Source organism: Paramormyrops kingsleyae, chromosome 3 (assembly GCF_048594095.1).
Source record: "Paramormyrops kingsleyae isolate MSU_618 chromosome 3, PKINGS_0.4, whole genome shotgun sequence".
NCBI lineage: Eukaryota > Metazoa > Chordata > Actinopteri > Osteoglossiformes > Mormyridae > Paramormyrops > Paramormyrops kingsleyae.
Genome location: NC_132799.1, coordinates 30,103,865 through 30,120,781, shown reverse-complemented (window position 1 = coordinate 30,120,781; position 16,917 = coordinate 30,103,865). Strand labels below are relative to the sequence as shown.

At 44.1% G+C, this 16,917-nt stretch overlaps 3 protein-coding genes across 6 annotated transcripts in view; 1 reads left to right on the top strand and 2 right to left on the bottom strand.

Moving 5' to 3' along the window:
• Nucleotides 1-948, bottom strand: part of cacna2d4a (calcium channel, voltage-dependent, alpha 2/delta subunit 4a) — a 77,200-nt gene extending 76,252 nt beyond the window's left edge. For both annotated transcript variants that reach the window (XM_072710110.1, XM_072710111.1), the window contains exon 1: nucleotides 507-948. In XM_072710110.1, the coding sequence (XP_072566211.1) occupies nucleotides 507-634 (128 nt within the window). In that variant the 5' untranslated portion in view covers nucleotides 635-948. The remainder of the gene's footprint in view (nucleotides 1-506) is intronic.
• The window catches only part of cacna1c (calcium channel, voltage-dependent, L type, alpha 1C subunit), a 200,912-nt gene that overhangs the window by 5,376 nt on the left and 178,619 nt on the right, over nucleotides 1-16,917 (top strand). For 2 of the 3 annotated variants that reach the window (XM_072710108.1, XM_072710107.1), the window contains exon 1: nucleotides 15,685-16,384. In XM_072710108.1, coding sequence (XP_072566209.1) covers nucleotides 16,327-16,384 — 58 coding nt within the window. In that variant the 5' untranslated portion in view covers nucleotides 15,685-16,326. Of the gene's footprint in view, nucleotides 1-7,827; nucleotides 8,943-9,817; nucleotides 9,977-15,684; nucleotides 16,385-16,917 lie in introns of those variants that run through there. The other variant, XM_072710105.1, reaches the window with a different exon arrangement.
• On the bottom strand, nucleotides 3,989-13,024 carry dcp1b (decapping mRNA 1B). The gene is made up of 9 exons (XM_023810352.2): nucleotides 12,552-13,024; nucleotides 11,664-11,704; nucleotides 11,268-11,395; nucleotides 8,246-8,312; nucleotides 7,760-7,889; nucleotides 6,719-6,847; nucleotides 5,428-6,114; nucleotides 4,988-5,170; nucleotides 3,989-4,847 (listed from the first exon to the last, which is right to left on the bottom strand). Exons 1-9 carry the CDS (start codon nucleotides 12,708-12,710, stop codon nucleotides 4,767-4,769), a joined length of 1,605 nt encoding a protein of 534 aa, XP_023666120.2. The 5' UTR covers nucleotides 12,711-13,024; the 3' UTR covers nucleotides 3,989-4,766.

Here is a 16,917-nt window from a genome sequence, read left to right as displayed (position 1 = left end):
GCTGTACCTCATTAAGGGTGAACTCTTTTCACATTAAATACACCACACTTGTTCTGTTAAACGCCAGGATGTTCAAAGAGAAAGATGGTGTTCTCTCACAGAGTAGAACTGGGTATCCAGGTTAGCTGCAAGCTAAGCCATCACAAAGTGGCATGTTAATGAACTGCCCTAGGCAGAGGCAATCCCACTATCATTACTATTCCTTCACGCTGCACTGTTCACATTCGGAACTTTCTAGAACTTTGGGTAAGACAGCTGGCACAGTGGAAGGGTATATTCCCACCACTGGAGCTTACTTCCCTCTTCAAGACTAATAATGTTTTAAGTTTTTTTTTAAGCTTAACTGTGTTTTTGTTTCAATTACGTATTTCCATAGTGTACTGTCAGATGTGTACCCTAGCTAACTAGCAAAGAAGAAGATACCTTCTTTGCACACCTGGTCTTACAGATTGACAACACACTGAAAGGGACCGAAGGTTTGCTGGGAATGGCGACGGTCCACTTACGTCTCCAGTGGGAGCAGCAACTTCTCTGCTTCTGTGGGGAACCAGAGCCAGCTGGAGCAGATAATGCACAGAGCTATTCGCTGGGCCATCTGCGCCGACTTTGCGTACGGGCCACCTGGGCGTCGCATCTCGTTGCGTGTCAGTGCGTGTCGGTGCACAAACACATGTGCCGGTGCACTGTGGGTGCTGGACAAAGCTCAGTCCAAGTAAAGCTTCAGTAAAGAAGTGCTAAGAGATCATAAGGTTGGACAGGGGGCTATTCATGGACTCTGAGTGAATCAAAGAGGTCCCGTTGCGCTTGTTCATCGCTCATGGCCGTCCCGCTATCTCAGAAGCTCCATGCCCCGGGCCCAAAGGTTCCACACCTCGTCCTTGACTGGGACAAACTGAGCCTCGGTGTGTCTCTTCGTTTTACACCTCCTGCAGCAGCTGCCGTTGGGCCTGGCACCCTCTCCTGGTCATCTTCCGATGGGCCAACCAGTTCCAGATTCTACGCTTGATCAGGGAGTCACCGTGGTCCCCGATGAGGGGCAGGAGCAAACCCAGCTGTGTCACAAAGGGTCAGCACCGTGCAACCAAGTGAAAGTAAAAAAAAAAAAAAAACAATGAAATAACGGCTGTATAAAAAAGCCAGTATATGTTTCTATGGTTCCCTGTCGTCTTCGTCTTGTGTGACTCCCAAGAGCTTCTTGGAGCGAGCTGACCTGGTTTATTCCCTGTCCAGCGAGGGACACCGCGTCTTGGAGCTAAGAGAGACGGTCCCAGGGAGGCAGGAAGCAGCCATTGGGCTTCGGCAGCACTGCACCGCCTTTTCCATCACCCAGTTTACAGCCTAATCCACTTGGATTAAACCCTCCCTCTGCCTGCTTCTCTCCGGGGTTTTCAGAGGTGGGACTAATGGTAGGAGAGAGAGAGGCAGTGGGAAAGAGAGAGGGCATGTAAAGGGGCAGGGGAAAGTAGCAGTTAGACATGGGGGTGGGGTGTGTGTTTGTGTGTGGGGGGGGGAGGTGGTGGAGGGAACTGCTATATCAAAGCAGATTATTGTGATTTCTGGAGACAGACTTCTATCTATCCTATCAGCATGAGGGAAGCAATAGCTTCAGAGGCTTACTATATAAACACACTGAGAGGTGCAGTGGGGTCCCTTACAGGGCGAACTCCCGTCTTGCACATGCCAAACATTTTATATAATATATATAAATATATGTATGTATGTATGTATGTATACACACACTCACACACACACAGACACACATCTACATGCACAGAAACTGCCCTGTGGTGCACCAGACTCGCTACGTCCGACAGACACATGACCACCATTCCCACACTTCATTCTTCCAGTGGGAATGTGAACAGTGAATAAATAGTGGCAAGAGTCACTGTACGGAATATTTATTGCAGGACAGAGCAAGAAAGTAACACGTAAAAACAATGGAAATACTCTTTAATAGTGATTGAAAACACTATATAAACTTTCAAATTCACATATTGAAGGCATAGAGTCCCTGAATCCTTGAAAGAGTACACACCTCTTCCTGTTTTGCAGTTTTCCCTAATCTAGTGCTGCCAGGAAGTCTCAAATTTCTGCGTTCTCATAGACGAACAGTAGCAAAGCCCCCCTCTGCAAAACACCCCCCTTCCCTCAGCTTCTGTAAACCCTGATTCTCCTGCTTTTCCTCATGATTGCCTGTGGCTGACCTGGCCTGGTATAGGGTGGTCACATGTACAGTCTGGCAGGAAAGTCCCTCTTAGGCTCGTAGGGTCACTCTGCAGCCAGGTAAATGCTTCTATGTCAGAAAGACAATCACTGCACACTCCTTGGACTCAGTCTCCGAACACAGTACCGCATTGGTACTTCCCTAGTAGTCAATGTTTTAGGCTAGGCTTATATAACATGCTGCACATGGTAGACTCTGCAGCAGTAACTGTACTTCATGTTCCATATCAATGATGCAAAACCTAACAGTTTTGATGATGTTTTGGGGTTTTACCTGCAGTGAGCTAGAACTGAATGAAATCTGTTCCCTTATCTACAGAGAGAAGAGTGGGGAGAGAAGAGGTTTTTGGGAGGGGTTTTGTGTAGAGATAGCAGTGGAGATTGTGCTGGAAATAGGAAGGGAAAATGGCCTTGGTAGAAGAAATATAAACAAACTTCTGTTGTGCTGCACGAATCACGCAATGGCTAATGAGCCCTTTTGTATAAATGAAGATAGTTTTAAGTGTAGCGTATAATTTAGCATATATTAATTGGAACTGCTCAGATCTCTGAGAGTGCAAAGCCTAAATGATAACTGTTCCCATCATAGTTTAAAATGGTGCTAGCCATTTCCCTCTGCACTTCTTTTTGGCTAGTCCTCTATTGTTTTCAGGTGTGAGGCCAGCGGTCTCACCTGAAGCAGGACCGTCAGTGAGGTGCTAGCAGGCCCTGTGCCCATCAGGAATGATCAGCTGATAAGAGCCATGTAGCTGCTGGCTAAACGCATGTGCCAGTGCCCAGTGAGCAACTCTGCTGTGAGCGCAGGGGCAAGTTCTGCAGCTTCTGCTCCTCAGGGAGCAAAGCTGCCTGCCATTTTCCATTGTTTGTCATTTCCTATGAAGATTTTCCTTTTTTAGGAATGCAGCTAATGGGAATTTTGTTTTTTTTTTCTTCCAATACCAGAAAAACAAATACAAAAATTTATATGTGGGTAATTGTTTTTCAATATCCCTTGGAAACAGTGATTCAAAATTACAGCTCATTCATCCGAACAGTGTTTTCAGTAATGAAGATGGAAGGAGTGTGAGTACTATCCCATGGCCCTGTGGTCTCTGTGGTGATGGGTCATTAGTGTCACATGATTAATAATCAGCAGAATGAGAGCAGCCTCAGGAGAGGGGAGCATTTCAATGTTAATAATTAAACAGCGCTAACAGAGTCAAACGCCAGATTACGTTATAGCACTAAAAGGCTTTTACACCGCCACTTATTGACCTGGGCCTCCTGTTGTTATGTGGTTACACAGACTCCATAAAATTGATTTTCACTTTGGGAGATGAATGTTTGTTCATCCGTAGTTTGACACTGACTATTGATTAAAAAAAGCAACTTGATTTCCATATTAGGAGACTAGTGAGGAACTGTGTTCTATACTGGTGTTTGTGTTTCAAAGAAACAAATCTCTTGTCTGAAATAATCTTCCCGATTTGTTTGCTGTAGTCTTCGTGCAAGTTGTCCAAAGCTATATTTATGTTCAGCTATTATATATCCAAATGGGTTTTACCCCCACCAAACTGAACTCAAAACTGCTTGACTGTAGACGGTGTTTCTTTAGCTAAATAGAGTAAATGATTAACTGAATTATCATCACATATTATTTTTACATAGTTCATTCAAGTGATTTTAATTTGTATTATTACCATTTATGGTACTTAAAGGCATGTTCAAACAAGGTTATTTTTCAAGAAGAATATTGTTCCCACCTCCCACCTGAATACACTCATTTTAAGATGGTCAAAACAAAACACTTTATTTATTTATTGATTTATCCATTTAAAATAAATGAGTAAAACTGAAACTCTGGATATAAGACTCAAGCGATAAAGATTTTGTAAGAATGGGCTTTTTTTCCCTATACAGAAAAATGTAAAATAGGATTTTACCTGCTTAGGAAGAACACATCACGGCACAATAGAAAAATATCTATTTTGTGTTTTGTAAAATAAAATATTTTCCATTGTTTATGAGTCTTAGGAAGCAGAATGAGGTTTCTGGAACAGAGTTGGCTTGAATCTGAGGTGTTTTCCCTGTGTGCTGTAGAGACCTGGGGGGTATTCCACAAAGTATCCCAGGTAGCTGGATAACTAAAGCCAAATGTGAAAATCGTCCAGTAAGAGGAGAGCTAAGTAACATTCTTATTGGACAATCCTTACATTTGGCTTAAGTTATCTAGCTAATGAAAAAAAAATCCTGCTTTGTGGAATACCCCCCAGGGGGCCCCAGGCTAGTTGTTGTTAATGAGAAAGTCTTTTTAAGGCTGGGGTACCACTTCATTATGGCAGGGACACACTATATACAAGCACGTTAAAATGGCAGACCAGGTTACATGCATCTTGTATAAAATGTCTTGCTGCTTATTCATGATAATAATAGAACTGTAAAATCAAATCGCAACTTTAAAATTTTAAATTAAACGTGGACAGCTAAAGAAGTTTCGGTCAAATTACTGAAACAAAGTGGCTACAAATGGTGGCATTGGTGTCCATCCTCAGTTCCCCCATTCAGAAGTTTTTTGCGGCTGTATCTTGTGTGACCGTGGCAACATAAGACTCATAGATGGTGTCCAGGAAGGCAACGTCATTCTGGAAATGGGAAAAAGTGAAAGTCAGCCTTCTGTTGACCAATAGCCTGTCAGCATCTTGGGAACCTAACACAACCTCATTGCTACATTTTTAAATACATATTTATTTTATAAAGGGTATCCAAAGCATTGGAGACCCACCTGGATGAGATGCAGAAGTGTGGCCTGGAGCTGACTCCGAGTCAGAGTGTGAGAGGGAATCAGTGAGGTGGAGGGGGGGCACGGGTCAGTGACAGGCTTGGAGGGCTTGGTCTGGGAGAAGGCCATGGGCGACAGCAACTGGGTGGGAGCCACGGTGGCGGGAATACGCTGGGGGGAGATCACCTGGAGTAGGCCGAAGATACATGTCTTTATATGCACGTCTTGTGGGATAGATGTAGTCTCCAGGAACGCACACTGCGTATTAGGTGTGAAGGAGCGTAGCTTGACCCCTTACTGTAACATGGCTTTAGGCTTTTAAGCTAAACTGCTTCACTGAATGGGGAGCAGTGATAAGCGAACCACTTTGGATGGGAAAATCAAAATTATATCTTTATTAATAGAGAATGGTAAAGAAGGCACTAAGATACTAAATAAGTTACCTGGAAAAGTGGGTTGGGCTTGTGAGTGACAGGTGGTGCGGAGGCAGGAGGGGCGGGTGCAGGGGCTGCCCTATCGACCCAGGTGGACGGTTCCTGGAAGCGCGGTGCAAGGGGGGGTCGGGGGGGCTCGGCAGCCTGACTCTGCTCCTGCTGCACCAGCTGAAGACGCTGCAGCAACTCGTGGGGGGAGACCTGTGAGGGCTTGCCGGGGCTGAAGAACAGTGGCTGGGCAAGGTCAGCCTGGGTTTGGGGCTGAGCCGGGGCTGGGGGTGGCTGGAGGCAGTGGAGGACTGGTGCTGGCTGGGCATGGGCTCCATGGGGGCAGCAGGAGGCAGAGGGGTCTGGGAAAAGTCTCTGCAGGGGGTCTGCGGGCCGGCAGTGGGTAGGTCCTGCCCCGCCGTTCTCACACAGCCGGTTTTCTGGTGACTCGGAGACAGGCTGCAGCAGCTCCCCTGGGCCACGCTGCGTCGCCATCAGCTTCTGAATAGCCGCACAGGGCTGGGCCGGGGTCGATGGCGCCGGCTTAATGCCGCCTTTCTGGCCAGGCTCCTCGTAGGACAGGGAACGAGCCACTGGAGGGCGCCCTCCGCAGAGTCCTGATGTTGTTGGTGGGGGCAAATCTTCAGGCCTGGAGGGCGCCCCGAAAAGGGCAGCCAGTAAATGATGTTTGGGTTTTGTGTCAGTGTCCTGGAAATGGTGGGGCAGGAGACACGGGAGGAGCTGTCAACCAGACCTTCTCTCAATAATAAAACCCACAGAAATTAAGGACTCACCCCACTCCACCATCTTTTGGGCTGCTTGACTGAGCATTACACATTAAGGGACACCATTTATGTATACTGTAGGTTAGCACATTTTACACAAGTTCAAGAAATTATTAAAGTAACATAATTTTTCATTGAGAGGGTATAAAATATCTGGAAATTTGTGTGCATGTTGAAAATGCAACTCTGGCATAAATTCAGGACCCTCAGCATTAGGGAACCTCCTGAGCACAGCAGTAAACCTCAGTGGTTCCTGAACCTGCCGGATGATTTCAGTGAACGGGTGCCTCCTAGTTAAAAGGTGGGCTGATGCTAAGCTTATTAGCATTCCCGCTGCTGGACGTTTGCAATCTTGCCTCACTAATGAGCTGCCCGGGAATCCGCCCCCACCAAACGGCTAGCATAGCTTTGGTCAAACTGACGTAGAGAGTACCAGAAAGGCCCATCCCTTAAGCACTTGAATAAAAGGGGTGCGGAAATTGGTACAGTGGTAAGGAATCGCCGGGGGGGAGGAATAGTATTGGTACCTGGGGGGGCTGTTGGTGGCTGGGAGTGTGCCTTTCCAGGGGCTTGACTGGGATGGGTTTAATCAGGTTGGGGTTGTCATGGATCACGCTGCTGCTGGTTATTTCCTTGGGCTCTGAAGCTGGCTTTCCCTGAGGAAGGGGACAGAGTGGGGTGGGGGAGACACTAAGACGGCACTGCACAATGAATGGGGGAAACAAGCAAAAGGTCACAGACAGGTGGTGTATCACATTAGGGGGTGTACAACCACAAGACACCTGGGTGCAGGCCCAGGATCATGCTCTGACCTCATCTAGGACTGCTTCAGTAAAAATCTACAGCACTGACGTGTGCCTGACTTGAAATGAAAGTGTCTCTTATGTAAGTGGAACAAGGGAGAAGTCATGGAAGAGTGAAGCTTTTCAAACTTTAGCAGAAGCTGATATTAACCAAATATGGCATTTTCTGCACCAGTCCCTAAGCTGATATGACAAAAAATTCTCAATGTTTCTTAAGCTACGATTTCAAATACTTTCCCCTAGTATTTCAGTCACGGGGTTTCACACATACCATTGGGCACTGGAATAAAGTGGAATAAACTGGACTTTGCACAAACTTGACCCATCACATTTTGCTTAGCTTTGAAACTTCTGAACCAGTTCCACATGAAGTGGAATTTAGTTACAGGGATAATATTTCAGTGCTTCTGTACAACTGATTGGGTGCACTGCTCAGCTCAGTGGGGCTGTAGCATTTATTGGGACAACATAGACTTTTTTCATATTGGTTGACAAAAAAACTGTAGCCTTTACTAATATTTAAATTAATTTTTTTTATGCTGTGCCTTTCGCAAGAGTCAAACCAAAGCACTTGGTATGTATATAATAGTATATTGCTACATTATTTATAAAGAATGTATAATGTAAAACCATGATTGACAATATGCATGTTAGTGTGTTAAATCTTTATTCAACCATCATGAAAATCACCTAGCTCTACATGACTGCTGCTCCATTTATACGTCAGTGCCACCTAGTGGCACGTTTGTGAGCCAGCGCCCATACCTTATCGTACTCGACTCTGGCTTTGGTCAGCATTTGCAGAATGTCAACTCCTTTGCCATCCCTGGCAGGAAAAGACCCCGGAGAAGCTCCCTCCCCCTGCTGTGCCAGGAGCTGCTCCTGCTGCGTCAGACTAGAGCAAGGGACAGAAGAGAGGCGTTACTGGAAACACCATACTCCCACTGCCATGTGCCCTTTAAGTGTTGGCAGGAAGCGATTACCAGTGTGCAGTATGAACCAGAGTCAGATTTTCACAATCTTACTAAGATGGACAGTCTGCCCGCTACCCTAGTCGTTAGAGGTGTGATTGAGTACTGTAACACAATAATGGGTAGCAAGACCACATGGATCTACATTTTGAGTAGCGCAGGCTACCATTCTGTAAACGTCACGTTAGTCCTTGGGGGTTATAGGTGGCATTGAGTAAAGATCTTGTCTGTGCTGATCAGACTTAGCTGCACCATTTTATTTGCCAAGGAGGGGACCTACTTCTTCATGAGCTCTGCTATTCGCTGGCAGTCCTCTTTGTCATAGAACCAGATGCCATAGATGGACCCTGAAGCCAAGAGAATGGACACAAAGGTTAGATTAAAGGCAGGCTGGAAGCGTACAGACAGAGGTTGCAGGCTTACTGACATTTCACAGGCTTTAAAATCCTTTATAATAACAATACTTGCTGTAACAATTCACTTTGTTTATTTTATTACTCTGAGGAATGAAACTATGAACTAGCTTAGGTGACGTAAACAATGGACTGAGTAAGACAGGCAGCAGATAAGTTGGTGTAGGAAAACCAACCATCCTCAAGAGTTTAATGATTGACAGGGTGGGTTAGGATCAGTCTGCAGCGTGCTTACTGGGAGCTGTGTGCCTCCAAGGTCATGTGACCCGCCTCCCCATGAAAGGCAGGGGTTGGGGGGTATGTGCAGCATGAATCAACATCATGAAAACGAAGATGGAAGCTGCCATATACTTCATCTGAGTGAAGGGTCAGAGTAAAACCATATCCCTCTCTGCTTTTTTTGTGGATAGCGGGGCAGGTTGATGGATAACTGTCTAAATTTCTGTCTACATTTTTACACAGGGTGCCACAGAGTCTCAGATGCCAAAGAAATAACACAGTACCTTCAGGAAGTGGGTCACCATGAACAGAAGCAGCGAGATTTAAAAACCACGAAAATAACACGTCAGTAAGCCGTAACTTCAAGCTTACATCGATGTTTGTAAATTAAATGCTTCCGAAATTACTGTCACGCCCACCAAAACAGTGAAATAAATCTCTAAACAGATGAATATGCAAAAACAACGTGCAAGGCCACGTCGGGATGCAAACGTATTTATGTTTCACATTTTTTAGCTATTACACTGATGTTTAATGTATCGCGTGGATAAACAGTTTTGCCTCAGCTTATCCTGAAGGGAAGATAGCTGATGAGGTTTTATGGGGTATTTATGAGCACTTGTGAACCAGTTAAGGAGAGTTTAGAGGCCAATCGCTGGATAAGACCGGTGGTCTAGTGGGATAGAGGGGAACAGAGGGAGGAAATGGGGTTCAGGGGGCTGTGGGAGAGACAGACTTGGTGTCCGGGAAGGGAGAAAGAGAGAGAAGAGAGAGAGAGAAGCAGGAGAGAGAGGAGAATGGGGGGGGAGCTGGAAACGAATGCTCTGCATGACTAAGTCAAGAGCCCTGCTGACAGTCGCAGCGAACATTTCCTCTCACCTCCACCGGACTCTCGCTTCCAGTGTGAGATAACGAGAAAGAGATAGTGGCCAAAGGAGAGAGGGACGACAGAAATAAAGAGGGCAAAAGGAGGATTGGCTAAGGGGAAAAAGTGGGCAGCCCAGCATACTAGTCTGAAGTGGGCAACAGGAGGGACATTTGAGGGCAGCCACTCTGCACTCATCTAGGCCCCAAGGCCCAGAGCTGTCCCTGTCCAGAAACGCACCGCCTAGGAGGGGAACACCTCCGGCACATCGACCAGGAGGAGGAGTACCTCTGCTCAATTTGGGAGGCCACAGGTGGTAAGAGTGGGCAGCCCTAGCCTCCTGCTCTCCTTTCAGCAAAGCAGGCCACCTTAAGGGTCTTCCAGAAGACCATGTTCCACCGGTTGTTTCACCGCAAGCAGAAGCACGAGCGCCTGGAAGAGGAGCCCGATGTGAAATTCAGAGGGAAGCTCATTTCGGAGACCCAACTTGAATGCACATATGTGCGGCCCGGAGGTAAGGAGGACTCGCAATCGCCTGGCGCTGGCCGGCACACGTCAATCCCCAGCTATTTTAAACCATCCTGTGTGGTTTGTGCTTTGCTCATGTGGGGAAAGATGACCTAATCTGCTTTTGCTTGATTTGTGAATTTGTTGTCTTCTGAGATCTGCCTCTGGGAAAACGCTTGTTTTCTATGTTGCTGTGCTGTTTGTGGTGGCAGCTTGCGAATGAACACACAGGTCTTGTTTTTCAACAGTGTTTACAGTTGTTGGTTTCTCTGACTATATGGACACAGCCCAGATGTTATGATTCTCATTGTTAAAAACTGTAAATATCATTCTGCTGTTTGTTCCTCGTTAAAGAATATGGATGTCTATAAAGTTTTTAAATTTAGATGCCTTCATAGAGTGAAAACAGTACTCATAAAAATTAGCAGTGCGAGAACTTTTCTAAAGCTAAATTTTCCAAGAATAAACTCTGTAATTCTGAAGATTTTTGAAGATGGCTGCTTGCCTGACCTGTAGATCCCTGCATACAGTCACAGCACCACCGAAGTTTCCCCAGCGTTCACACGGGAAAAGAGCTTTTCTTCGTGGCTAATTTGAACACAGGCAGCCAGGCACTTAAAATCTTCTCCAGTGGTTTTTGTTTTTTTTTCTTCCTTTTTTTGTGTGTAGGCTCATTCTGGTCCCACATGCCATCTCTGGCCAGAAAGACTCTGTGTGTGTGTGTGTGTGTGTGTTTGTGTGTGGAGGTTTGCATATGTCTCGGGCTTGATGAGGGGAGGGGTTTATCTTATCCGGCCTGGCTGGCTGGGTCCCCTGATGCTGGCAGCACAGCGGCGGAGTTAACCGGTACAAACGCAGACAAACTTGGGCCCACAGCCACTGACATACCTCGCCACCATAAAAGGAGCTGTAGACCCCTGAGTGCAGAAACAGCCGGCCCCTCTCTCTCCAAGCCTGTGCACAGGTCTAAATTGAATGTATTAAATTAAGCGCTTGATGATGCCAGAGTTAAAATTCCTGGCCAGCTAAGATGCAAACTGTGGCTGCCACATCTTTATTGTTCTGTTGTATTTATCTATGTATGGCTGTGAGCGTTAAGAGAAATTACAGCATCAAAATAAAGAATCAAGTGGAGGAGAACTGTCAGGACGACATTACATCCCCCACAAATTCTTTATGCCTTGTTTACCTTCCACTGATGCAAGGTCCGATTATCCTGATTGCTAGATTAAAAAGCAGACTCTCTGTCATACGCCTGAAAACTTAAAGCCCAGCTGACATCCCACACAAGCACTTACATCGAGCGTTTCTGTAGAGCAGAAAGGGGTCCTGCAGCTGGAAGTCCAAATCCTTAGTTATCGGTTCTGTCAGGTTATCCATGCTGAGGCGGTTCATTATGGTGAAGCCGTGTCTGGGGGATGCTAACCTACCAGAAAAAGATCACAAGGGACCATTTCAACTCAGGGATTACAAAACAAGTTTTAGTACCATTTCTAAACCTTTAAATACATTAAAATAGGCTTAAATCTGTACGGTGAATTTACTTTTTTTGAGAACTGCCCCATAAGTAGGTATCCAAACAGCTGTAATCAGCCCAGTCACATGACCACACTGATAGGCAGGCTATAAATGGCACACACACTGAGTTGTGTCAAACAGCTGATAAAAAGCAGGCCCTCCCAGGTTCCCTTTACCTGGTGTACACAAACAGGGTTCCCTCCACATCCGTTTTCTCCTGCAAGACGGAGAACAGGGTGACATTTGTGTGACATTCAACCTCTTACTGGTATAACGTCAGCCCTCGAACCTTCCTTCCTTTAATAAAAGGTCGCCGCTGTGCACATGCTGCTACCTAATTTATGTCCCTCCGTTAGCACATCATAGGTCTGTTTCCTGGTAGATGAGTCAATTGGCAAGAATTATACACTACCCCTTCTAGTGCACTGTGTAAACGCTTGTTGTCTGTAGACAAATGACACAGTGCAGACCAGAAATGCAGGGGCAAACAAACTCAACAGCCAAGAAATATACCCCCGCAGGTGTATCACCTTATGTATTCATTTAATAACCTATAATATAAAACAAGCTGATTTTTCCCCCTAAATATAGATTTTGATAACTAGATTACAATGCAATGTTCCAATGTCATGCAAACTTTCTGGCTAAGGCCATCCTGTAAATTCCCATGTGTTAAAACGTTACTTACGTTATATATCCTAGTAAGCTTATAACTATGTTAACTATTAATTTAACTACGAATTTTATGTTAACTATAGATTTAATCCGATAGTATTCCATCTCAAAAACATGACCAAGAGACACAAAAACAAGCGAACAAAAATTCATACTATTTTATACATAGTTTCTAGTATTACTTATTCACAAATGTCGATACTTTTCTTACAGGAAACAACTCTTAAGACTAAATACAACGAACAAAAGAAGTGACCGCGTGGTAGGCATTAACGACCGCCTGATAATTTCTACACAATCCCGGACAGACACCTGAAGTATTTATTGAAAGCCATTCACGATCCACCGTTCGGCCGTTGGCAAAATAATGGCGTGATTATCGATCTTACCCATTCATTTGCTTTATTGCTGAACGTATAGAGCGCCACTTGGCTAGCCACATCGACTATGTTGTTGATATAGGGGTCTTGCCTTTTTAAAGCGGCAAGACTAATGTCCAGACTTTTAGCTGTAAAACAATTGCTGGTCCCAGCTGTGCTCGCCGTCATTGTCCCTCGTTTACTGCGGCCACCTTAGCTAGGCGGCTTTCTTAGCTCACAAAATGCGTTGAAAACCGACGCGAATCTGTGGCGATCAAAGTGCCAAACGCAAACAAAAAACTATGTATGGGCAGCCAGCACCACTTGGTGAGTATTAAAATCTCTTAAAAATTGTAAGGTTTTGCTTCTGATCTCGGTTAACTATTTTGGTAAGCAACCTGTTCCTCTGACAGGAGCCATGTTTCGGTATACCAAAGTGATTGTAAACACTCAGGCATTACTAAACACACGAAGAATACAAGGCAGGATAGTGAATCGACTCAAGAGAGGCGGATTCAGAAACTGGTGATAATCAAGGTGACGCTGCAGGCAGCTAGTTGGACGCCTGGCTCCCGGCAAGCGGCGTACCTTTTTTAGATAAAACACGTTCTTTGGAAGCATTTGGTTCATGTACTTTAAATAGAGCTGCACGATATTGTACTTAAATGCAGTAAACACGTGGTGACCAAAACATAATTTGTATGATATAGCTAGCTCCATTGAAATTACTGCTAGACAATGGTTGTCATTAGGTGATCTTTCATTTTCATGTATAGCTACATTTCTTCTAGCAGATGATTTTTTCCCCCCGATGCGTTTACAGTATTTATTTTAGACGCCAGGGGGCAGCATTATCTTTGCAAGTAGCTACATCGGGCTCAGGATTAACCCATTTTTTATGATTACAGTGCTAACAAGGGAACGCAGTTTAATAGTCTTATTCAATTTGACATGTTCAATGATACACTTCTTATTCTGTAATGTTTTGAAAGTATGTGCTGAAATACTAGTAAATTTCTAGTAAATTTTACTAGTAAATTAAATTTACTAGTAGTAAATTTAATTCGCAAGTTTCCTTTAAATATTAAAAGAATATATTTGGACCCCTCAAAAGTGTATATTTGTCCTTTGTAAAAGTGTATAATATTAGTGGTTTATATAAAGGATATGGAATCCTGCATGCTTTGAACATGCACAGTTCGAAAAAAATCAAGTGACTTGTTTTTTTTCACAGGGCAATTTGTACTGTGGTACAGAGAAGTAGTTTGGTCAGAAATTGATTTGTTTGGCTACTTTCAAGCACAGAGAACATATACTTCTGGTGCCAATGAAAAAGCTTACCGGGCAAACTGTGGTTTAGACAGTCTTCTTTATCCCTCCCCCACAAGAAAGAGGGGTTGCTTTTACAAACATGTTTCTATGAAAAATATACCATATTGGTTTGTGCTAGTTACTTTGACTTTGGTTAGTCAGCCAAAGAAGACATTTGTTTCAAGCGGAACCCCAAATCTGAACAGGTAATACGGCTGCATGGGTGCAAAACCAGTGCTGGGGAGGATTCTTTTTCAGTGTATTGTGGGTAAGTTGAATGCATGCCCTTACTTTCTTTTAGCACTCTGCTAAGGAGAGCTCCTGGATGTGGACGTCTTGATCCTCTCTGCCCAGTAATGTGTCTCATAGTCTGGCCTCAGACACCAGCCACAAACAGACTAGTGATTCCACAGAAGATAAGTGTAGAGAAGCTTCTAAATATTAGTAAACTGGGGTCTTGGGATATGTCTCTTCGTATCAAATTGAGAACCTGTTAGTGTTCCCTAACCCTCACCCCCACCACCTCAGTTCCATTGATTTTTAGCACTGTCCTGTTAATGAAGGAACTAGGTTGTGTTGTAGCACAGGGCACATGTGATGACAGCCCTTTCATATGGTCTTCCATCATTCCTAAATAATGCAGATGTCCAAAACCCTATAGGGAAAAACTTTAATGGAATGATGTGCCAAGTGAAGTAAATCGGCTAATGGCATGCTTCCTATAGGCACACAGAGGAGCTAAAAAGAGCCAGAGTAGAACGAGAGAAGGAGAAAAAACTACTGATGGGTAGATCTCCTAGATCATCACCTGATTTCACCAAATCATTTTTGGGCAATATTATCTATCAAAGTAATTAAAGGACGTACTGTCTGTAACTGTAGCTTCGACGCTGAATTAACTTTTTTCCTACTACTGAGCTGTACTTTGGACGTCGGGGGGATTGGACGTCTTTGAATGGTTATTCAGAATTGCCCTGTCACTATATTTATTTATTTATTTTCGAAAGCGTATAATAATGTTGTACTATTTCAAACGATAATCACGTCAAGCGGGCTGTAGGATTAACCACATTCAGGCGCGCAAGCAGACCAAAGGATACGGTACGTGTTTTTCGTTTATTTAGTAAGTGAGAGCCCCTAAGCATCAGTAGCGTACCTAGTAAGCCATACCAATGCCACGTGATGGATGATTAAACTCTGCAATGCATGAGGGTGCGCCGTACGTTTTGAATTTAATTACTCAACATTTGACCAAATACGATTAAGTAAAATATACTTATTTTGAAGAATAGAAGTATATTTATTTATATTAAGATCTTTTGTTTTCTGTATAGTTTTATAACTCTTTAAATATATATTTATGGCGAAGTACTTCGTGAACTGTGCTATTAATGTTGGAGTCATTCCAAATTCAAAGCGCTTTGTGGTCCAGTACGTTGTAAATAAAATAAATATTTCTACCACATTTCGGGAGCACGATGCACTTGGAATGTAGTTATTTGAAAAGACACGCAGTGTTTTTGTTTTAACATAAATAAGTTTCTGGATCGAGGAGGAAAAAGTTTGGTTAGGTTTAAAGTAGTCTGGAAATTTAATGGATATATCACAGTTTATACAAAAAGAAACACCCGCACATGATAATCCAGGGCAGGTTAACGTCTTCACTATTCGTCCGCCATGCCCGTTCTTCGGTGAAGCGAGATCTCCGCATTTTGTACTGTCATTGTGGCGAGATTGAAAATCAGGGACGGTTTATTCTATTTTCTAGCGCAGTAACATCTGGAACGAGTCAGAGAGTCTACAGGGGAGGGGGCTTGGTCGTCACCCCTCTCTCTCACTCCCCCCTCACTTCCCTCCACCAGACAAGTATCACTGCAGAGAGACAAGCGACCGCTCTCTACAAGGCGATCGAGAAGTCCGCTACTTGCTGTTATGGCTTGGAATTGACATAATTTGGATCCCTCGATGAGGCACGACGTAAATTCGCCTGTTTTTGGACACCGTTGGTGGAATCATTTATAAATGAAGATTTAACCCTGTGAGATCAGTTTCGGAATACATACATCTTTCTTTTTTTGTTGCATCGAGAGCCTCTGTCTTTTCCTTATTCGGTAGTGCCGGCGTCCGATTTTCTGTCTTTCTAAAGGTTTTGTTTTAACCATTTCAAAGCATCTTGGAGTGATTTGATACTATTTTGATTATTGCTAGCAGCAAGTGGTGCTGGTATCATGTTTCTTAGATAGGGCCCGGATGTACCGAGGGATGCACTGGTTCGATTTATTAGGGGGTTCCAGCGAATGTCTATTTCTGTTTTTTAACTCCATAATGGGGATCAGGTAATATTAACTGAAACGCCAAGAGGGATATCTCAAGATTTCCGCTGTTAATTTTTATTTTTTTCTTTGATTTATTTTTTCTCCTTTATTTTCTCCTTCCCCTCCTCCTTTTACAACCTCTTCCTTCATTTACCTACGGATAAAGCCGGACCACATTTATGGTAAATGAAAGCAAAAACATGTACATCCCGGAGGAAAACCTTGAAAATCATCAAGGTAAGGTCAATCAGAATTGTTCCTAGTATCACTTTGTTTTTGGGGCGGCATTGGTTTGAGATTCTATGTGATTTCTAATTATGTGTACGAAGGTGGCCGTGGGGGGTGGATGGAGCACGGGGGTATAACCATTTCATTTAATATGTTTTCTTAAGGGCTTCAATGTTGAATGTGAAAATCAAAGTCCACAATGGACTTTACGCGCTTCAATCCCTTTTACCTCACTGTTCTATTGTCGCCTACCTGTGGAAAATGGATGCTATAAAATATCCAGTCAATGGATAGATTGCTTAGCAGAGAGAATGTACATCATTTATTTCTCTTTTGACCACCGTGAATTGTAAATGCAGGTTCCTGATGAAGCAAGAGAGGGCTATGACTACAGACAGCGAGGCAGCTGGAGACGGGCGTACTGTGACACAGAGTTTCGGGCCATACGTTATACCCAGGAATTGACAGCGCACTGATATTCGTCTCCTATTTCTGTCACGGCAGTAGGGCTTTTCTCATTGAATAGAAGGCATGCGTTCCTG

Bases quoted from the DNA above. Each gene is read 5' to 3' on its own strand.
- dcp1b (XM_023810352.2), bottom strand. From the start codon at position 12,710: ATGACGGCGAGCACAGCTGGGACCAGCAATTGTTTTACAGCTAAAAGT. The intron at 11,705-12,551 runs GTAAGATCGATA...TCCGTCTTGCAG, and splicing joins GCAATAAAGCAAATGAATGG to GAGAAAACGGATGTGGAGGG. The intron at 6,115-6,718 runs GTACCAATACTA...CACCATTTCCAG, and splicing joins GCCACCAACAGCCCCCCCAG to GACACTGACACAAAACCCAA.